This window comes from Lactuca sativa, chromosome 4, assembly GCF_002870075.4.
Source record: "Lactuca sativa cultivar Salinas chromosome 4, Lsat_Salinas_v11, whole genome shotgun sequence".
In the NCBI taxonomy this organism is placed as follows: Eukaryota; Viridiplantae; Streptophyta; class Magnoliopsida; order Asterales; family Asteraceae; genus Lactuca; species Lactuca sativa.
Genome location: NC_056626.2, coordinates 59,859,539 through 59,881,364, shown reverse-complemented (window position 1 = coordinate 59,881,364; position 21,826 = coordinate 59,859,539). Strand labels below are relative to the sequence as shown.

General features: G+C 34.8%; 1 protein-coding gene across 1 annotated transcript; it reads left to right on the top strand.

The window, feature by feature from the left end:
• Nucleotides 1-3,476: 3,476 nt before the first annotated feature.
• LOC111878544 (glyoxylate/hydroxypyruvate reductase HPR3) lies at nt 3,477-4,798 on the top strand. The gene is made up of 2 exons (XM_023875061.2): nt 3,477-4,095; nt 4,206-4,798. The coding sequence occupies exons 1-2, from the start codon at nt 3,529-3,531 to the stop codon at nt 4,725-4,727; spliced, it is 1,089 nt and encodes a 362-aa protein (XP_023730829.1). The 5' UTR covers nt 3,477-3,528; the 3' UTR covers nt 4,728-4,798.
• The last annotated feature ends 17,028 nt before the right edge of the window (nt 4,799-21,826 follow it).

The following is a 21,826-nucleotide window of genomic DNA, read 5'->3' as shown; positions in this document are numbered from 1 at the left end:
TCTATATATATATATATATATATATATATATATATATATATATATATATATATATACACTAGGCAACTCAAAGGGCCGTCCTAAGGACGACCCGACCCTATACCGTGGTGGACCACGCATGTTATTTCTTGTTTGGACAATAAGAAAAACAAACATTGTTTAGGTAAAATTTCCAGTGTAATATACACATGTGACAAAAGAAATAATGTTATTTACATCATTTTTCAGATTTGAAGGTACTATGATTGTTATTCAGATCATGGAGGATTTTCTATCTAATTTTACGCTTTACACAACAAGCAACATCAACTTTAATTCCTTCACCACCATTTCCTTTCTCTTCTTGCGTTGCCTTCATATCTGCATTATTTATATATCAATAAGTCTACATATCTAGATATATATACTTCGGATTTTTTTTCTACTCACAAAAGCATATACTTTATTTGGTTGGCATGAGTATATAATTTCTATTACACAAACTATTTGGAATTTAGCATCTCTATTTCATAAGAGAATGTAGATTTTATGTCAATCTTCAAACCAATTGGTGGTACAAGCATTGATGTTCTCATTTTGTCGGAAAAAAAAGAAGCAATAATTGTTCAATTTCATCGCATTTACCTACAATAAATAGCAACACACTTTCAAAGGGGTTTCTCCATAATCTACACCCAATATCAGATTCTAAGGATGCGTTTGGTTGTAGAAAATTTTCCAGTTTATTAGGAAAATTTTCCAAGAAAAACGGAAATTTTGAAAACGCATTTGGTACGTTCAGTTTTCCAAAATTTTCCAAGAAAATGAAAATTTTCAGTTTTCCAATTTGTATGTAAATTAGAAAAGTGATTTTTATAGTTTTCCAAATTTCTAATATGGAAAATGAAAACTCCACCGGTTTCAACCAAACGCCTTTCCTAAAATTTTCATTGAAAATTGAAAATGAAAACTCAACTTTCTGAAAACATTTTCTTAAAAAATAAAACAATTTTCCACGACCAAATTATCCTCATTCCCAATAATTGACAAACTGACAACTAAAAGCAGCTAGGGTTTAAACATGAACCACAAGTTATCCTCATTCCCAATAATTGAAAATGGAATCAGTTGTTAGTGGCTGGGTTGATGCTAAAATTCAGCCCCCACAACCATTTTTACCACTGGAAAAAGCCCATGTGTTGACAACAACATTCAATCAACAAAAATTTTAGATTTCTTGTGGAATGACGATGATGAACTGAATAGATAGATAGCATAATACACCGATTGAGAAGGAGCCGTGGTTCACAACTGTAGCAGTAGATCGGACGATTTTATTACCGTTAAACATTCTTTATTTTCACAACTAATAGTAATAAGATACAAGCTTACACCGGTCAATGCTCTTATAAGATCTTGCGGCTTTTGTCTTGACTTCTCAACGTAACAACCGAAGCTCTTTGTAAATTTTGCCAATGCCTTGGTTCTAAAGATGGCTAAACACGACTTCAAATAAATCGTTAAAGTACTACATTAACCATCAACGATATACTAATAATTATTTTAACATGTCATGAATCGTACTCTTCCTACAGCAACATATATGTATTCATCACCATTGTAAAGTTGTTCTTGAGATTGCTTAAGCTTACTTTAACTATAACTTTTTCTTCTTAAACCAAATCCTACAATTCATAAGCACTCAATCAGTTCTTTTCTACATTTCAACACAAAATTAATATTATGATAAGTTTAATTTTGGATTAGTTATTTAACGTTTCTCCAAATAAGGATGAGTAGCTAGGTACAAGCATCAAATTCATAATAAAGAAATTAGAAATAAAAATACCAACATATACGTTTGATTTCAACATTTTGGAATTTCATAATGCAAAATGAAAGAACGAATCAAAAAGCAATTGATTTATGACCATATAGCGTCAATCCAAAAATTCGGCACAACTACAACTTGTATTCGTGGCTAAAGTTTGGGTATAAAGAATTATTGAATCATAAAACTACAATTTTGTAACTTTATTAAAAAAAAGATAAAGAAAAAAAATTAAAGCTCAACTTTAACTCCTTTGTCTTCCACATCATTTACATTTATGTTTCCATGACAATCGCTCCTCTAAACATTCATTTTCAAAAGCATTAGCAGGAAACAACCCCTAAACCACCTAGACAGACTCTACCTTGTTTTATTCTAGGTCCCAATATTTTCTTACTAATAGCAAGAAATGCAATAATCCATCAATCGTAACATTATTACCTTTAAAAAAAATAAAATTTGTAATAAAGCAAACTTTTTTGTTTGTCAAGTTTAAAAATATAGGAAACCAAACCTCTAACTTGTTCTATATTTCCTGTTAGTCCTGATCCCATACCCCATAGGTATATAAAAATTTCATAATTATATGAAACATTTGTAATAAAAATTAAAAATATGTTTTAAAGATTTAAAAGCTAAAATTATCACCTTGATTGTTCAATCCTGTTGAATTGAACTGTTGATTACTTGGATCAAATACGATAGATCTCACAAATCCCAAATGGCCACTAATTACGTACAAATATATCAGCCCATTTAATTAAAACATATAAAAGCAATAACCAAATTAAGATGTTTTAAATAAAAATATAGGTGGTTGCTCTATAGTTTTCCCATAGAGAATGTCATATTTGGGACTTGAGATTCTATCCATAAGGGCTGGAGTTGAGAGATTGTTGCACGAAATAGCTCAAACTATTAATAAACTATGAAATGGGACCCAACGTGTTGAAGATAACAAGATATAATTTTTTAAATGTATTTGTAAAAATTATAATAATAAAATTCAAACCTTTCTGAAGTCTCTTAAAAGGGATGATGGAAGTACTTTTCCCTCTCAGATTATCATCACCTTCTGGGAAAAAAAATTTACATAATCAATTTAGCTTAGCAACTAAAAGGCACTTTTTAGAAGAACTATTAAATAATCGTCCTTTATGACTATTTTTCCCTTCAATGCAAAGGCTTCTATAAAACACTTGGTAGACATCTTTGATCAACCTGTTCTTGCATAAAACATTTATCGGTGTTTGTAAGCCGTAATTCTACATACAGTTTCCCTAATCAACCGGAGAACATATATTTATTAAACTGGGATTCAGAGACTTCAATCTGCTTTAGCCAATTTATCAACAAACCTACAAGACAAAAATTTGTTGTTTGCTCATGATAATATTACGAGAATTTTGTTACAATTTAACCCGGCTTGTCCTGTTTCTTAGTTTTTAGATGTTGACAATTACTCAGAGGGTCCTTACTGAAAATAACATCAGAATCAAATCTCTTTTACTACAATTATAGTCAATTCAACATAAGTATTCGTTACTCTTTTTAGTTTAATGAAGTTGCACAAAACCATCTATCTCTTAGACTTTATAGGTATCCGATATAATATATATATCCAGCCTTATGGGATCTCGAGACATGATTATTGTAATACATCTAAACCGGATCATGTTCCATGTTTATATATATTTATAATCCATATAAAATCAATCATGTCTATTAATATGAAGCACAGAAAACATATAAAAGTATATACCACGTACGTGATTCATGAAGCACAGAAAAACCACGACGTTGAACTAAGGCGTAGTTGCGAATCGCCGGTAACCCCAATGAATATGGCACCGGAAGTCCCTGCTATTCTAGTTCTGGGTCCACCGCTTGTTTTCAAAGCCTACGAAAGCGATTTTTCTCAGAAATTTAACTTCCTGAAACCATGGGAGAAACCTATCCCCCTCCAACAATTTATCTCCACTCATTCATCTACCGTGAAAGCAATTTTTTGTTCTGCTGTCAGTCCGGTCACCTCGGACATTATCCAAAGCCTTCCGGAGCTCAGATTTGTGTTGGCGAGTTCAACCGGCGTCAACCATATTGACCTCCGAGAATGCAAACGCCGTGGAATTGTTGTCGCAAATGCAGGGTCGACTTTTTCAGAAGATGTTGCAGACATGGCGGTAGGGTTGTTGATTGATGTGCTCAGAAGAATCAGTGCTGGTAATCGTTTTGTGAAATCTGGTGTTTGGCGAAGGGAAGGAGACTACCCTCTTGCTCACAAGGTTTGTAAAGTTTTACCATGAAATCTACCACTTTCGTCAGACCCTTTTGGTTGATATAGCATCTATATTTACTTTCTTTTTATTACACCTTTATGGTTTCTATTATCTAGTTAAGTGGGAAGCAAGTTGGGATTGTTGGATTAGGGAGCATCGGCCTTGATATCGCCACAAGACTTAAAGCCATGGGTTGCATCATCTCGTACACATCAAGAACCATGAAACCACACGTCACGTTCCCTTTTTATCCTACAATTCATCAGCTTGTAGCAAACTGCAAGATCCTAATCATTTCTTGTGCATTAACAGAGGAAACACGACACATGATTGATAGAGAAGTGATGTTGGTTTTAGGAAAGGAAGGAATCATCGTTAACATTGCAAGAGGAGCAATCATCAATGAAAAAGAACTAATCGAGTGTTTGGTGAAAGGGGAGATCGGTGGTGCTGGTTTGGATGTTTTTGAAAATGAGCCTAACTTCCCTCAAGAGCTATTCCCATTGGATAACGTTGTGTTGACACCTCATCATGGCGCTGTGACTGAAGAGGCGTGTAGAGATCTTTATGATCATGTATGTAAGAATCTTCATGCGTTCTTGGCAAACAAATCCTTAGAGTGTGAGGTCGATATGTGAACTATCATACTTGTTTATGAACAGTTGGTCTTGACGAATTTTAATAAATCCTCTTACGTTAAATATGCTAATTGAACTTTGATCTATTAGAGCATTCAAGTCTTATGTTAGACAAATCTAGATGAATGATCAATTTAAACTTCACAACATGAATATAGATGAATCCATTGCTCTGTCAAGTGTAATTGACAAACTTCCACCATCTTGGAAGGATTTCAACACTATAAGAAAAACGCGATTTTGCTAGGGAAGGTTACTATGGAACGTATTTTCGTTGTTAATCTGCAATGAATCGTGCTATAGAATGTCGTTCCATAGCAATGTTGCTACCACTTTGTCTACGAATTTTATTTTTGGTAACAAGAGTGGGAGTTGCTAGGGAAAATGCTACCGACTCCATATCCGTTGGTATTATGCTACCGATAGTGCTATGGAACAAAAATTCGTAGCAATTTTCCAATGACATTTGTTACTAAATCACTTTCCGTTGTACTGCTGCTATGAAATTCATCATCATGGTTACTATGCAACGGGGTTTGTGACAGAAACCAATTCCATAATTGAATTGCTACGGAGGTACCATTCGTAGATATTTGCTAGGGAATTCTGCTATGGAATAAAACGCATAGCTAATTTGTGATGACATTTGTTGGAATGTTGTATGCTTAATTAATCATCTTATACTATGAATGAATTATTATTATTATCAATGAAATTTGTAAGATATGGTTTAAATGAAATGTTTTTGAATTGTTAATATGTGGCATAAACTAATGGATAAAAATTGTAAAAATGAACTATAAAGTAGATATTGCTGGCAAACAGAATCGAACTTAAGGTTATGCTAGAAAAGGGTGCGGTTAAGCCAGTTGTGCTAATCAAGTTGTGTATAATTTCTTGAAAACATAGTATATAATGAATAATTAACAACGAATTCATTACAAAGTTATTTTTAATTACATTAATCGGGCATGTTAAAGTATATATAATCTATATAAGGTTAATTTTCCTTAATAACAAATTCATTACAAACTTATTTTTAATTACATTAACTATACTTCATCACAAAAATAACATGGGTTTTACGTATACTTCATCCTACTCAAACAACATAGCAAGCAAAAATGACTAAAATGTCCTTTTAACAGAACGATGTAAACACAAAACCAAAATAAAATTATAGTACTACTATACAACTTCATATACAATACAATAAGAACACTAATATTCAATGTCCATTCTATTATCAACCATTAAAATTTTTAAGAAATATACAAAACCTACCATACTCTACATACCACCGACAAACCGTGCAATATCTTTGTCGATCCTCATCCTCTTCATGGCCTATTGTCAATGCACCTTTAACAGAATGACGTGGGTCTTCACATTGGAATGTGATGTTATTCGTTTCAAGTCTATGAACAACATCAATAGCCTGCAACAACTCTTTGGCACTATCAACAACACCCGCGTACTCCCCATCATCCGGAACTGCCCAACCAAAATAGGCATCAAGTAACTGTAAACCTACACGTTAAAATATCCACCAATTAATTCAATGTACCCTTTTCAATAAAACAGTAAATATTATACAACACAACACAACTAAATACTAACCCCAAACTACAAACATGCCTTAATTAACTATATATATAATTTAATTTACATATATACCATATATACATACCTTCATCACATTGATGAGGCCCTCTTGAAATGTAGATCATTCCAAGAAAATAAATTGCCTCAAGATGATCTTCATCTGCTGCTTGTCTCAATAAAGTCATTTCTAAATCGAAATTGCCATAATAAAAGCACTCATCCTGTTGATGGAATAACAATATCAATATATAACATCATTGACACTAAATATTAATAAATGGTATAGATTACATATAATTACTGAAACTACGCATACAATTCCTTGTCTGAACATGGCTTCAATGTTATTATGCAATGCACATGTGCCTATAAATAAACCAGCTTTTAGATTTTTGGGACCCATTCCTTCAAACATGTCAATGCATGCTGTTTTGTACACTTGAGGATCACCCCCTGCTTCATACATCTTCTTTGAACTTCAAAAATTTAAATACATAGTAAATAATAAACAAATAAAGTTTTATTTCATCAAATATACATTCATTAGTTGATGTTTATTGAGAATTACCAAAGTCTTGCAGAGACGATGTCTTTCGTAGATTTTGACCCTAATCCTACAAATATCCGACTCAAAAGCTCTAGTGGGAGATCATCTAACGAACGGCGACTTCTAGTATTCGACATTCTACTTACAAAATACACATTGGAGTAGTTGATTTCATTTTTTTTTAAAAATTAAGCGTAACTATGAAAGACAGTGTAACAGGGTATGGAAAAAAAACTTACTTTATGCTGATCTAGTCGAGAGGAGTACAAGAGTCTCTATTATCGGAGAAAATTGTTTTTGAGAACGATTATCCTTCGACGACTTGGGGGTTTTAGTGTTTGTATGCAGATTTATTGTCCGGAAAAGTTGAGATGTTCTGAATGGTTGAAGAACTGGAACGCCGACGTGACGTCAGAGGTATGATGGCGCCTTAACAATTTAGAGTGCAAAAAGACCAAATTACCCTTGAAATCATTCCAAATATTTGAATACTAAGGGTATTTGTGTCAAAGCACATATTCAAATATTATAGCATTTTATAGCTACGTAACATTGGAGTTTTGATTGTTGAAATGAAAAAGAAAAAAATAACATATATATCATAATCTATAATATAATACATTTATATTAAGATTTCACCAAATTACTAGTATATATTCATGTAGTAATATACATATTAAAAGTGGGGTTATTTCCAATAAAGACCCAATATTTACTGAGTATTTCTATTTAAACCAAAAGGTTTGTTTGTTTCCCAAAAAAACCCAACTTTTTGCAAAAACTTGTTATTTTGTCTAGTAACCGCTGAGCAACCCGTCTTCCTTTTCCTTTGCCTTCCCTGTAGAAAAAAAAAAATAGATCCACCTGCAATTCCAAATTTCACCATTGATTTACACAGTTAGCTGGTCTTAAATTAACTAATAAAAAAAGTGTTAATTGTTAATGCATATAAAATACATTATACATACCATGACATCCCATTTTTTCCCCTGGTTGATAACCCCACGCATTTGAAGAACCATTCTTGCTAAAAGCCATGTATATAAAATCCGACGAGGGTGAGGTTGTTTGGTTCTCGGGTTTAGGTGAATCAAGATACACAACAAGTAAGTTCTTCTTCTCCTTTTCTTTTTCTTGTTGTTATTTTTTTGGATGAGGGTTCCTGACAGGAGGTTAAACCGAAGGGAAAGCAACGAGGGGAAATTAGTTTTTTTTGTTAACGTTGTTTCTGATTCGGTTTGTTGCAGGTTCGGACTAGGTGAAGAAGATGAACAGTAGCTTTGTTCTTGGCTCAGAAGAAGCAGTTGATAGGTAGTGATGGTTGTTCGAAGGAGGTGGCTACCGGTTGGTTTAGGTTTTTAGGTGGTCTCGGCTAGAGGCAAGGGTTCGAGTATCGATGGAGAGGGCGAAGGTGGAGAGGTGGAGAGGTGATGATGCAAAACCGAAGGCGATTTCCGATTTCTTGATGAACAAGGATGGAAAGGTCTCGAGTCTCGACTAGAGGGCAAAGAACACAACAACAACAACAATATATATATATATATATATATATATATATATATATATATATATATATATATATATATATATATATAATTTTATTTATGTTGTTTCTTATCTTGGTTGCAGGTGTTTTTTGATGGAGAAGATGAAGAGCAGCAGTATATTTTTTCTTCTGTTTGTGATGGAGGTTATGTAAGGGAGGTCTAAAGTGGTGGCTATGGATGTGGTTTGTTTCGGTTCTTGATCAACGAAGGAGTGGCTCCAGTGGTGGGTTTCTCAGTAAAAGCTCTTCCTGGTTCGTTTCAGTCGATACAAAAGGATGGCTGGGTACCCACTCAACCATTTACAAGACAAAAAAAGAAGTTTTTGCAAAATGTGTGTTTTTTTGGAAAAAAACAAACATTTTGGTTTAAAACGAAAAAAACAGTAAATATGGGGTCTTTATTGGAAATAACCCTTAAAAGTGGAACAAAATTTTAACAGTAAACTTATTTACTTTAGATTTTAGACACAATAGTTTTCTTTTGTTGCCACTTTTAGTCACTATGTTTATAGTAACTTTTTTTTTTTTTTAATTTGATTTTAGCCACAATAATTTTTCTTTGTTGCCACTTTTAGTCCCTATGTTTATTCCTTTACAATTTTACCCTATGCAAAGCATGGGTTCTCCACTAGTTGATATTAAACCAAATTACCAAGTCCAAAATAAAATACATGTTTGTTTATGCCTTTACAATTGTATTTTATATGTATTTAATACTCGGAAAGAACAAATATTTGCTACATACAACTATAATCACAATATAATATAAACAATAATATTAAAAGTCCAAAATACATTATTCAAACATTATATAAACATCATTCAAACATCATTCCAAACTTTAACTCTTTTAGTCCCTTATTAACAACACAACATATTTACTAATCAAGTAACAACATCAAATAATTACTTATCAAGTAAATTACTATATATTCGTATATTAAACCAAAAGATTCTACAAAACATTAATTGTCATAATATGGAAGTACATATCAACAAACTACTCATAAATTATACCAAACTCCCTAGAAAACCTAACGAAACAAGCATCCCATAAACAAATTTCACACATTAACACCCATTTGTATCCATTCACAAAAGCGTCTGACACACTAACTACAGACTTATGCAATGCACAAGATCTATGGAAGCCATGGAAGCGTACATGTTTCCTCCCCTCCCTATTTAAATGGAGATGAAACTTAGAACAAGTTGCTCTAAGATTCCACTTACCATTTTCTTTGCGGTAAGAATTGTTCAACATGTCCAAAGCTTCCTGCTTCCTATGTTTCCCTTCAGCCATCAACATCATTCTCAGGACAAATGTTGAATCCAAATGTCCCAATGTAGATGCTTCTTCAATCATCATTTTACTTTCATGTTCAGCTTCTAAGAAAAATAACTTCATCTGAAAAAAACATTAAACACATAATTTCTAGTTAAAGTTATGCAAAACAAGTAACAAATTAATTACTACTATGCATATATATAACAATGTACCAATCCATTCCTGAATAGAATATTTGAGTTTCTCATCTCTATGCATTTATTGACAACTGCATGTTTCTGGTCAGACCAAACACGAAATCGTAATCCATCTAACTCCATATGTTTATATACTTCATCCATTTTTCCTGCCTCATTGAAGAATCTACAACTGCAAACAAAACACAATATTCACTCCATTATGTAAAGATAACTCAAATACACTTGTGAAATAGAATGATCAAAGACAAAACTTACACACTCTTCATCCTGAAAGCCTCGACTGCTGAAAATTTTGCCATGTCGACTATTATTTTCTCCATCACTTCAAATGGCATGTCTGTAAGCGATTTTGTTTGATTTCTTGATTGATTCTTAGAAGAAGTACTGGCTTCCATAATAATAAACACTCACTAAAATAACAATTCTGCGAAAATGATTTTAGGGTTTTTTGATTGTCGGAATTTTGAAATTGGGGTTGTTTGCAAGTTACTAAAATAAGAGTGAAGAACTGAAACAACGTGTTTTGTCGGAAAACATTATGGCACCTAGAAGAAGTTCCATTATAAAATGACCAAATTGTCCTAATACATACAATGACTCGTATTTAATTAGTAAGGGTAGTTTTGTAAAAAGTCATATTTTAAAGAAAAATCAATTTCTATTTTAATCAAGGTTGTAAAAATCGCTCGTCCGTCGCTCGGAGGTCGATTGGCGATAAGTGATTAATCTGACTCAGCGTGGATTAATCAGGGACCCTAAATTATTAATAAAATTATTTAAAAAATTAATATTTCCTACAAAATTAAGTATTTGAAAATTTTAAATTTTAATACACAACCGGCACAAATGATATATGTTGACCAATGACCCGTATTTCATCCATGGGTGATACCATCACACCATAAGCAACTACCATGTCGACCAATGACCCATATGTCATCCATGGACACCATAATCGACTAACATGTTGACCAATGACCCATATTTCATCCATGGACACCATAAGCCACTACCATGTCGACCAATGGCCCATATGTCATCCATGGACATCATAATCAACTACCATGTTGACCTGTCATCCACATGTCAACCATGGACACCATAAGCCATTACCATGTGGACCAATCAACCATATGTCATCCATGGACACAATAATCCACTACCATGTTGACTAATGGCCTATATGTCATCCATGGACACCATAATCAACTACCATGTTGACCAATACCCGTATGTCATCCATGGACACAACAAGCCACTACCATGTCGACCAACGGCCCATATGTCATCCATGGACACCATAATCAACTACCATGTTGATCAATGACCCGTATTTCATCCATGGACACCATAAGGAACTAACATATTGACCACTGGCCCATATGTCATCCATGAACACCATAATCAACTATCATGTTGACCAATGACCCGTATTTCATCCATGGACACCATAAGCAACTAACATATTGACCACTGGCCCATATGTCATCCATATGCCATCCATGGACATCATAATCAACTACCATATTGACCAATGACCCGTATTTCATCCATGGACACCATAAGCCACTACCATGTCGACTAATGGCCCATATGTCATCCACGAACACCATAATCGACTACCATGTTGACCTGTCATCCATATGTCAACCATGGACACCATAAGCCATTACCATGTGGACCAATCAACCATATGTCATCCATTGACACAATAAGCCACTACCATGTCGACCAATGGCCCATATGTCATCAATGGACACCATAATCAACTACCATGTTAACCAATGACCCGTATGTCATCCATGGACATAATAAGCGACTACCATGTCGACCAGTGGCCCATATGTCATTCATATGTCATCCATGGACACCACAAGCAACTACCATATTGACCAATGGCCCATATGTCATCCATATGTCATCCATATGTCATCCATGGACACCATAATCAACTACCATGTTGACCAATGACCCGTATTTCATCCATGGACACCATAACCAATTACCATATTGACCAATGGCCCATATGTCATCCATATGTTATCCATGGACACCATAATCAACTACCATGTTGACCAATGACCCGTATTTCGTCCATGGACACCATAAGCCATTACCATATTGACCAATGGACCATATGTCATCCATGGACACCATAATCAACTACCATGTTGACCAATGACCCGTATTTCATCCATGGACACCATAAGCCACTATCATATATATATTGACATGACCCGTACGTCTTTTATATATAAATTTTGGTTTAAATAGAAAAGCATAAAGATGTATAGTTTATTAATGTTTAGTCCTCGTATATATTTTGAAGTTAAAATTATACTGTGAACATATCGTTACTCTATGTTCTTTCTTGACGTTATTTATATGTATATACCCTATTTATTAATCTATAACTACTTTAAATAAATTTGAATTACTAAATATTTAGCGGTAATTAGCACAGTTCGAATTTTTTATTAGCGGAGGTTCAAAGTATTTCACAATTCGTTTCCCTCCAACCTACACATGTTTATGCTGCATATTAGGGTAATTGAGTTTACCGATTAGAAATAGGGTTTACATTTTCTGTAATCATCATCTCCGGTGGCTTATTGATCGAAATCTTTGTTCATTATAGGTTTGTGCATTGACTTTGACAATATAGGTTGTCACTTGTCTAAAAATAATATTTATTTAATTTACTGCTGTCGTGATGATCGATTGTTTTTTGTTCTCTGATCATCTTTATGTAAATTGGTTTTGATTGTATTCAATAGTTTGCATGCAAATAATGCCTTCATATATAATTTATTTTTATTGTTTGTGTCAGAAAGATGTCGACCCCGAAAACAAAAGGAGCATCCGGTGTGAAGCCAACTAAATTCATTGCACCACAAGTTATGAAACGCAACAGGATTTCTACTGCAAAATTCCTAAATAGATAGTTACAAGATGAAGAAATCGACTTGCCAATACCAACAACCACATCCAAAGCACCTATAACATCTACTAACAAAACCACTAAACCTATATCATTAACATCACCCATGACTACCACTTCCTCGGCATCACTTAAAACATCCATACCCTCCTTAGAAAAAAAACATTTAAAACTTCAGAAACTGGAACAATACAATCGTCAACACGAACATCAATAATGAAAACTTCAGAACCTACATTATCTAAACCTTCCTCAACACCAACACCCACTACCACATCATAAACACCTATATCTACTACCACAATCTCAAAACCTGCATCTACACTACTATCCTCCACAACTACAATAACTACCACACCCTCCTTAAGTAAAGGAACTACCACATCCTCAACATATATATCTATCCCAACACCTACTCCAGAATATACCCCATCAATAACACCTATCCCCGAATCTACCCCATCACCAACACAACCACCCATGAATAGATCTGTAGTGGAAAGTGTAGAAGGTGAAAACAATTCGTCTAAAGATTGTGGACCAGATGGACGTTTTAATGTTCACATTTGGAAAAATACGTGAGTTACCAATTCAAATATTAATTAAAACTTTTTTATGTATTAAATTTTGGTTTACACTTACATATCAATTCATAACTTAACACATCACATGATTACTTGCAGGCTAATGCCACCATGCCCTTGTGCACACGTTATTAGTCAATCCTTTAAACAAAAAGTAGATCTAGAAGGGTACGCTTGGCACAAGTAAGCAAAGAAATGCACGAATTATATTGGGAGGAGTTTCAGGTAACTATAAGTTATAAATTGTTGTTTGGTAAAAATTTACACTTCAACTTATGTTTATATTGTTAATGTGTAGAAAAAATGTTGCTGGGATGAGAGAATAAACTCGTTGGTGAGGCAAGCTTGGGCAAGGAAAGAGGCAAAAAGTTATGGTCAATATCTCTTCAACATGAGGAGCCTAAAAAGAAATAAACATGGCTTTAAACCAGCTCATATTCCACAGGAAGTCTGTAACTCCTGGCAATGAAAATGGAATACAGAAGAATACAAACTAAGATGTGAGCATAACAAGAAGAATAGGCATAACGGTGTGGCTGATGGAGTAGCGAAACCCACACATAACGCTGGATCCGCATGTTATTTGAAGATAGCTTCTGATTTGGTAAATATTTAAATGGTACATCATATCAATGTTTGCATATGTTTATCTGTATATTTGACTTTTTATATGGTATTTATGCAGAAGAGGAAATTAGGACATGAGCCACTCCATAGTGAATTGTTCCTGTATACACACACTAAGAATCATGATGGAGTCACTTTCACAAATGAAAAAGATAGACAAATTCATGTAATATTCATTTCAGTTTAAATTAACTTTATATTGTAGCTACTCCATAATATTATTCCTAAATTTGATATCTTTTAACTTATAATATTTTTATTTTGTAGGCGGCCTATATAGAAAAACGGGAAGAGTTGGAAGCTGAAGGTGTTGAATTTGAGGAGGACAAACTATTTTATGCTGTTGTTGGTGGTCATGATAAAAAAAGAAGACTTTATGGATTAGGCTCTTTTGCAAAGGCGGTTCCCAATAGGAATGGTAAAACGGATGTATCTTACATTCCGAAAAAAAAATGATGAAATAGAAGAAATGATGGAGCTTGTTGCTAAACAACAACAACAAAACGAAGAGCTTAAAGAAATGATGAACGGCCGACAAGAGGAAAACAAAGCAAGGGTCGGGCATCTTGAAAAACAACTTCAAACGGCATTGAATCTTATTAATGTCGTTAGAAAACAACAAGAGTAGTATGTTGATTCATGTTTATTGAAGATTATGTATTTTATAATAGCAACTTTCTTTTTTCCATGTAATAAATAATTTTTTTGTATTTTATGATATGATGGTTATGAGTTTTTTGTTTTTTTTTTTTGTTTTTCATATATTACTACAAAATTATTTGGATATATTTTATAAATCAATTATCAATCGATCCATATTGAATCTGGTATATAATATATATACACCACTAAAATTGCTAGGGATTCATGACCACGAAATTTTCTAGGAGATCATCAAAAGGATTTAGCTAGGGATTCATCACCACAGATTTAACTAGGGATTCATCACCACGGATTTTGCTAGGGATTCATCACCAAAAATTTTGTTAGGGATTAACTACAACGGAATTTGTGACGGAAGAACTACCACATAATTTGTGATGGAAACCTACTACGAAATACACGACGGAATACCATCTACCACATATTTCATTCCGTTTTCAAATTGCGACGAAATTATCGTTTCTGTTGCAAACTCCTTGCTATGACGTTTTTAAGGACGAAAATACGTCGTTGCAAATTCCTTCGCTATTCGTCTTTTGCAACAGAATTTCAGCTTTTCGCAACGGATTCCCTCCATAGCAAAATCGCGTTTTTCTTGTAGTGCAAACATAACCTAAAACATCAAAAGGAGGAACTGTCATTGGTTCATCTTGCTAGTCATATTCGTATTAAAGAATCTCTTCATACGAAGGAAGTTAACAAATCTGATAAAACCAATGGCAAAGTTGATTGTGGACAACCGTCTGTTCATATGGTTGAAAATAAAGCTAGGAACCCGAACCATAAAACACATGGCAAACTTAAGCAGGAACATGTCCCAAATAACCCCAACAAGAAAGAAAAGGAATTGGTTTGGTGGAGGTGCAATAGGGTGGGGCATTGCAAGGGTGATTGTTGCATGAACTTAGGCAACATTAATAACAATAATGGTGCTGGAAACAGTGGAGCCAATGGAAGTGTGAACGAGTCTTTGGGCCAAGTTAAAAGAGGCCAGTTTTTAACTAACTTTGATAGTTATAATCAAAGTTATGTTTATTAGGTTTCATTAATTCCTGAATCATTCTATGTACAAGATTATGATGTCGTTTGGTGGATCGACTCCAGAGCAACGAACCATGTATGCAAGGATAAATCGGTTGTTTGAAACATTAACACTGCTTGAATATGGATCAATGATGAGAATGAGAGACGATTCTTTTATACCTATTTGTGGTTTCGGTGTTTTGAATCTTGAATTTACTTCTAGAAAGACTATTAGGCTTTTTGATGTTTTGTTTGTTCCTAAGATTTGAAAGAATCTTGTTAGTTCTAGATGTTTGAATTCGGAAGATTTTAAACAAGTTATTGAGTTGAATGAGTTCATGATCTTATCTCAAGGTTGAATGTTTATTGGTTTTGGATATTTAAATATAGAATGTTTCGGTTCATTAATGTTGACAAATTATTACCTGTTCAAAATTCTACTTATAATGTTGATAAATCTATTCTTTGACATGTAAGATTAGGTCATCTCAACTTTAGAAGGATGCATGAAATGTCAAAAGATGGATTAATTCTAGCCTTTGACACGACTTCTGATAAATGTAAAACATGCATGCTTACAAAGTGACAAAACAACCCCATCCTTGTATCACTAGAAATTTGGCTATTCTGGAACTTGTACATAGTGACCTGTGTGATTTTCACTCCACTCCTTCCTTGGGAAATAAAAAGTATATAGTCACCTTCATTGATGACTAGACTCAGATTTTCTATGTGTATTTGTTACATTCTAAGGATGAAACCGTAGATAAATTCAAAATATACAAAACCTAGGTGAAAATTACAATTGGGCAATATGGTTAAGTGTCTTAGGACTGATAGGGAGGCGAATATATGGATCTCATATACTTCCAATCAATGCTTATCATTCATGAGTACACGACACCTTACTCGCCCAACAAAATGGAAATGTTGAACGCAAAAATCGAGTTTTAAAGGAAATGGTAGACTCGATGTTGTCATACCTAGGATTGAGTAATGGATTCTGGGGAAAGGCCATGTTAACAGCCTGCTATCTATTGAATAAGGTTCCAAATAAAAAGAGAAAATTTGTCCCATATGAACTTCAGAATGCTACTGAGCCCTCAGTATGAGTCTGGTTTGCCCTACTCGACCCTCAACTCATATCTAGAATGATAATGAGTCTGCAGTATGAGTCTGGGATGCCCTCCCTGACCCTCAGCTCATATCTGGCATACTCGAAGGTTTGTTGGCTACAAAAAAAGCAATACAACCTCAACCCAACCCACACAATATGTTGACATATAACATATACTGTCATGTACAGATAAACATGCAACATCATAGGTAGTCCTAATGATCTACCAGACTAACATATCAAGACCATCATTACAAGACTAGCATGCATATCATGGTGTGATCCCAAAATCACTAATGCGGAAAATCATGGTGTGATGAGATGCGATCAAGCCGACCCTTTCCCCTTCGAGTTGGAAGTACCTGAAAGCAAAACTAAAAACCTTAAGCATGAAGCTTAGTGAGTTTCCCCCACCATACCACATATGAATAATAAACATATTATCATGCATATCTAGGTGCCCAACCTGATGGGTTTTATACACAAGAACTTTCCTATGTGCTCATGCAAACCCTAATACTTGGATCTAGGTTTCTCTATTGTACATGCATTCATCCAAGATTTGAAACCCTAGATCTAGCATACATAAATCAAAATTGACATAAAATATCAGATCTAGATGATTACCTCTTTAAGAATGCTTGATCTTTCTTCCTTGTTGAGCTTAGAGTCACAAGTGTAACTCCTCTAATGGCTTACAAACACCAAGAAGCAATAAGGATATTATGTTAGAGGGAGGAGGCTCTAAATTTCGGCCCTAGGGTTCTCTTGGAAGCAAGTACCAAAATTTGAAGGCTAGGGGCCTAATTTATACTGTTGGCTGCTAGGGTTTCATTCAAAACCCTAATAGACAGCTTAATCACCAAGCAGCCCATGAAACCTTCTGGAATAGGGCTTGTGGATGAAATTTTGATGGACTCTCATCATAATTTCGTTCCCCCTTGATCCATTAGGCTTGCCAGCCCAAAATCCAACTATCCCACATTTGACAGTTTAAACCCCTTTATTTAATTAATCTCTTTTAGCCATCAAATTAATTCATAATTAATTTCTGACTAATATTAATTAAATAATATGATTTTTTTCTTTTAATATATTAATCTTATAATATATTAATAAATCATAATATCCTCTCTCCCCATAAATTACCTTGTCAAGTTGCTTTGGTGAAGGAAACCCAAAAGGACCATGCACAACCGGGTCAAGTACATACCAAATATAGTTACGGGCTTAGACAGTAATCCAACACAACCTACCCTGCTGAGCATACCTGGGTGCTCAACCTACCCATGTCAGGCATATCGGGCTGTACGACCTACCCCTGTCATGCATACCTGGGTGCCTGACCTACCCATCAGTTTTATTCCAACCGATTACGGGGTCTATTTCACCCTCTACCACTACCACATAAATCATGTATATCACACATAAACATCAAATAATACATACCACCTTAATAACGATCACAAAGACAATTACTAAGCCATATCAATACTAGTGGGCCGACATTGGTGCCTACGACCCACAGGTTCTACGAAGGGAGACTCACCTCACTGTGTATGTTGAAATCGTACTCCTTAGATGGCTCAGAACTGCTCTCCCTAAAGCATAATAAATTCCCTAAACGGTTATTGGGTCCAAATAGGACTCCTCTATGGCCTAAACTTGTAATTCATGTCCCAAGGCAAGGTTTCCTAATCCTTGCCCTATTGGGCCTCTTTCTCCCAAGGCCCAACTTCTAGTTATATTAAGGCCAAATTACATTCATTTAAGTTTTAAGGCCCAATAAGGCCCAATACCATATATCCTAGGTCTATGCCCAGAAGCCTTACTACATAGTGGGTCATGAGGCCCAACTATTTTTAGGCCTAACCTCCTAAGTCCCAAATAACCAATTAACCATTCTACATGCGTACGTGCAATGTACCTGGCACGTACACCCAACATACGCTGGCCTTGACCACTTCGGGGAGATTGACCTAGTATGCGTTGAGTACCAGGGGTACACCTAGCGTACTGGCCAGTTTCCTTAGAACTCCTTTGTGACTTAATCCATTAAGTCCTAATTTCCAAAACATAGATCCAAGTCCTTTAAGATGTCCTAAACCATAAAGTTACAAACTTTATGTCTTTGCATGCATGGATGGGGGTTAAGACATGATTTAAGTCCTTAAGCACACTTTGTGACCATCTAACACTTGCATGGTTGTGGATTAACCATCAAGACCCAATTTTTATGGTTCTAAATGCTTCCAAGAGCTCAAAAGGATAGCTCTTATGGACCGAAACTACTAGAACACGAAGTCTCAACCATGGAGTCAAAATGCCCCATAAAGCACCCCAAAACTACAAGTAAGCATGTAATTGTGAAGTTTGAAGCTTGATACCTCAAATGAGTCAGAAAAGATGCCAAACTCCTGGATCTAAAAGCCCCTTTCATGTTCTTGCTCCTTCTTCTAACTTATTCTTCTTCAAAACCACCAAAAAATCACCCAAAAGTGCACCAAATTAGCTCACAAGGCATGCAAGAGGTTTAGGGTTCGATTTCTACTCTTTAGGGTCAATGGAGGCAGAGGGAATGAGGTTTGGGACAAATTTAATGTCTTTATATATGGTGTGATGTGTGTAAAATGCACTAGTTTTAATCCTACTACTTCAAACACAAATAAACACATGAAAGGCAGTGTACCTATCGATTAGAAATATAGTTCAAGCAAGCAGGGTATCGAACACAGGGAGCGGTAACAATTAAACTAATTACTAGAATTATCTAAATAAAAACAAGTAACAAAAGGAGGGTTTTCTCTAGTTTTTCAAGCCTATAAACTTAAGCAATTAACTAACACTTAAATTAAGACAATTAACAACTAAAGCAAATAGGAAGTAACTAGATTCAATAATAAAAGAGACTTCTGTTCAGGTTCAACTCACTTTTTCATATGGTTGATTTTATGCTAAGTGCAATGGATTAATTTATCCTTGGCTACCGATTAATGTGATTAGATTCATGTTCACTATTACAAATCCTTAGAAAGCAAATTAATTCAAACAGTGGTCAATTGGTTAAAGTAATAAGTTTCCTAGCATTTAATTCGGGTTAAGTAAGACTTGTAATATTAGCTAATCAAATTTATCAATTCAATCAACATCTTGTATGGTTGTTCATCACACAAGCTCACACACTAACTTACTTATTTTCTAGTTAATCATAGGTTCATATTCACTAATACTAGGCATATAATATTCTTTTCACAAAAATCATATGAAACAAGCAATTAAGAAATGTTCATGCAACTTAATAGACTTGATAATTAACAGAAAGTAATTATTGTCAACACATAAGGGTCTTTAACAAGCTTAACAAAACAATTCACCAATTCTAATTAATCTATACCATAAAATCAAACCATATGTGACAACCCGATATTTCGAGTCAATGTAATGTAAAACCGATCAAATTTAGGTCAAAATGTAACCTTCCTAAAATCTTATTCGGGTTAAATAAAGTAGTAGGAATCATATCAAGGTTTGCGTACATAAAAAGAACGTCCAAATCTGACTTCGGATGAGGAAGTTATGAATTTTTGAAGAAATTCCTTAATCACGTCATTTTAATAAATAAATAATAAAAATAATTTCGGAATTTGCCAACGGAATCTAAACGAAAGTTGTAGATCATGGTCTCACCTTCGCGTGGATATAAAGAACGTCAAAAACGGAGTTCGTATGAGGGAGATATGAATTTTTGAAGTTTATTTATAATAAATATAAATTTAATTATAAATTCCCGGTAATATCCGAAGGGGAGTCATCGGATTGGACCGAAGTACGCCCTGCGTACCTTCGTACGCCCCGCGTACTGAGATCGAGGGTCTCGGATCGTCCACATCGCACTATCCGAAGAATTCTAAACCGTCCGACCCGTCCGAAGCTCCGACCCGTCCGACCCGCTGTCCCGTCCGACCCGCCGTCCCATCCGACCCACGTACCCAGCAACCCGTCCCATCCGAACCGAGGCAGTCGAGGCTTCGGTCATGCATGACGTACGCGTACGCGCTGCGTACGAGCGTACGCCCCGCGTTCGGAGGCGGTTCAGCCTTCCTATAAATAGGATGCGAGGCTTTCCAAAAATGTTGCTCATTTCTCTCCTCTCTCTCACAACCTTGCCTCGTTTTCCGTGCCCGTTATAACCCAAAGCTCTGGTCTTTTTGCTCAAGTCCCGAGGGTCGATTTTACTCCCGAGATTCCCGAGGATCCCGAGAAAAATCCGTTTTCCGAGACGAAACTCTGCCCGGTTTTCCATCTCGCTTTCTTCAATCAATCAAGTGAGTTTCATACCCCCTTAATCAACCTGTTAAATATTCTAAATGCTTTTATATGCTTTCAAAGGGGGGGGGGGGGAATACAAGTTAAATACTTATAGTTATTGTTTCAATCACATGTGATTGCACTAATCACATGTGATTAATAACTAGGGAAATAAGTGATTTTATCACTATTCAAACTATCTATCAAACTGTTTTACTTCTAAATGTTTTCCAAACCCATTTACTTTTCGAATTTACACTGCAACTGTGATTTAAACAAATGTTCCTTTTACTTAATCTGTTTTAATCAAATCAACGCCTTCAAATTGTTTTATAGATTGACATCAAGTCAATCTTTCTTTAAAACTAATACTTATGTTTCAAATGTCTTATAAATACTTATTTATGTTTTTATATTATAAATTGCATGCCCATATATGTATAGACATATAAATAATGTTTAAAGGGCTTAGGAAGGCCATCCACCCTATTTCCTTTTCCTCGATTTGGATGTGGTCTGGTGGGATTTTGGGTGATCATCCGAAGGTCGTTTCCATGTTAATTATATATCAAATATACATATATAGACATAAAAGTACTTCCATAACCATACGTACTAGACGCACCGTTAACAAGTTACCATCGGGGTAA

Excerpts from the sequence above, each read along its gene's own strand:
- LOC111878544 (XM_023875061.2), top strand. The coding sequence starts at position 3,529 with ATGTCTATTAATATGAAGCACAGAAAACATATAAAAGTATATACCACG. Across the intron at positions 4,096-4,205 it reads ACTACCCTCTTGCTCACAAG|TTAAGTGGGAAGCAAGTTGG; the intron begins GTTTGTAAAGTT and ends TCTATTATCTAG.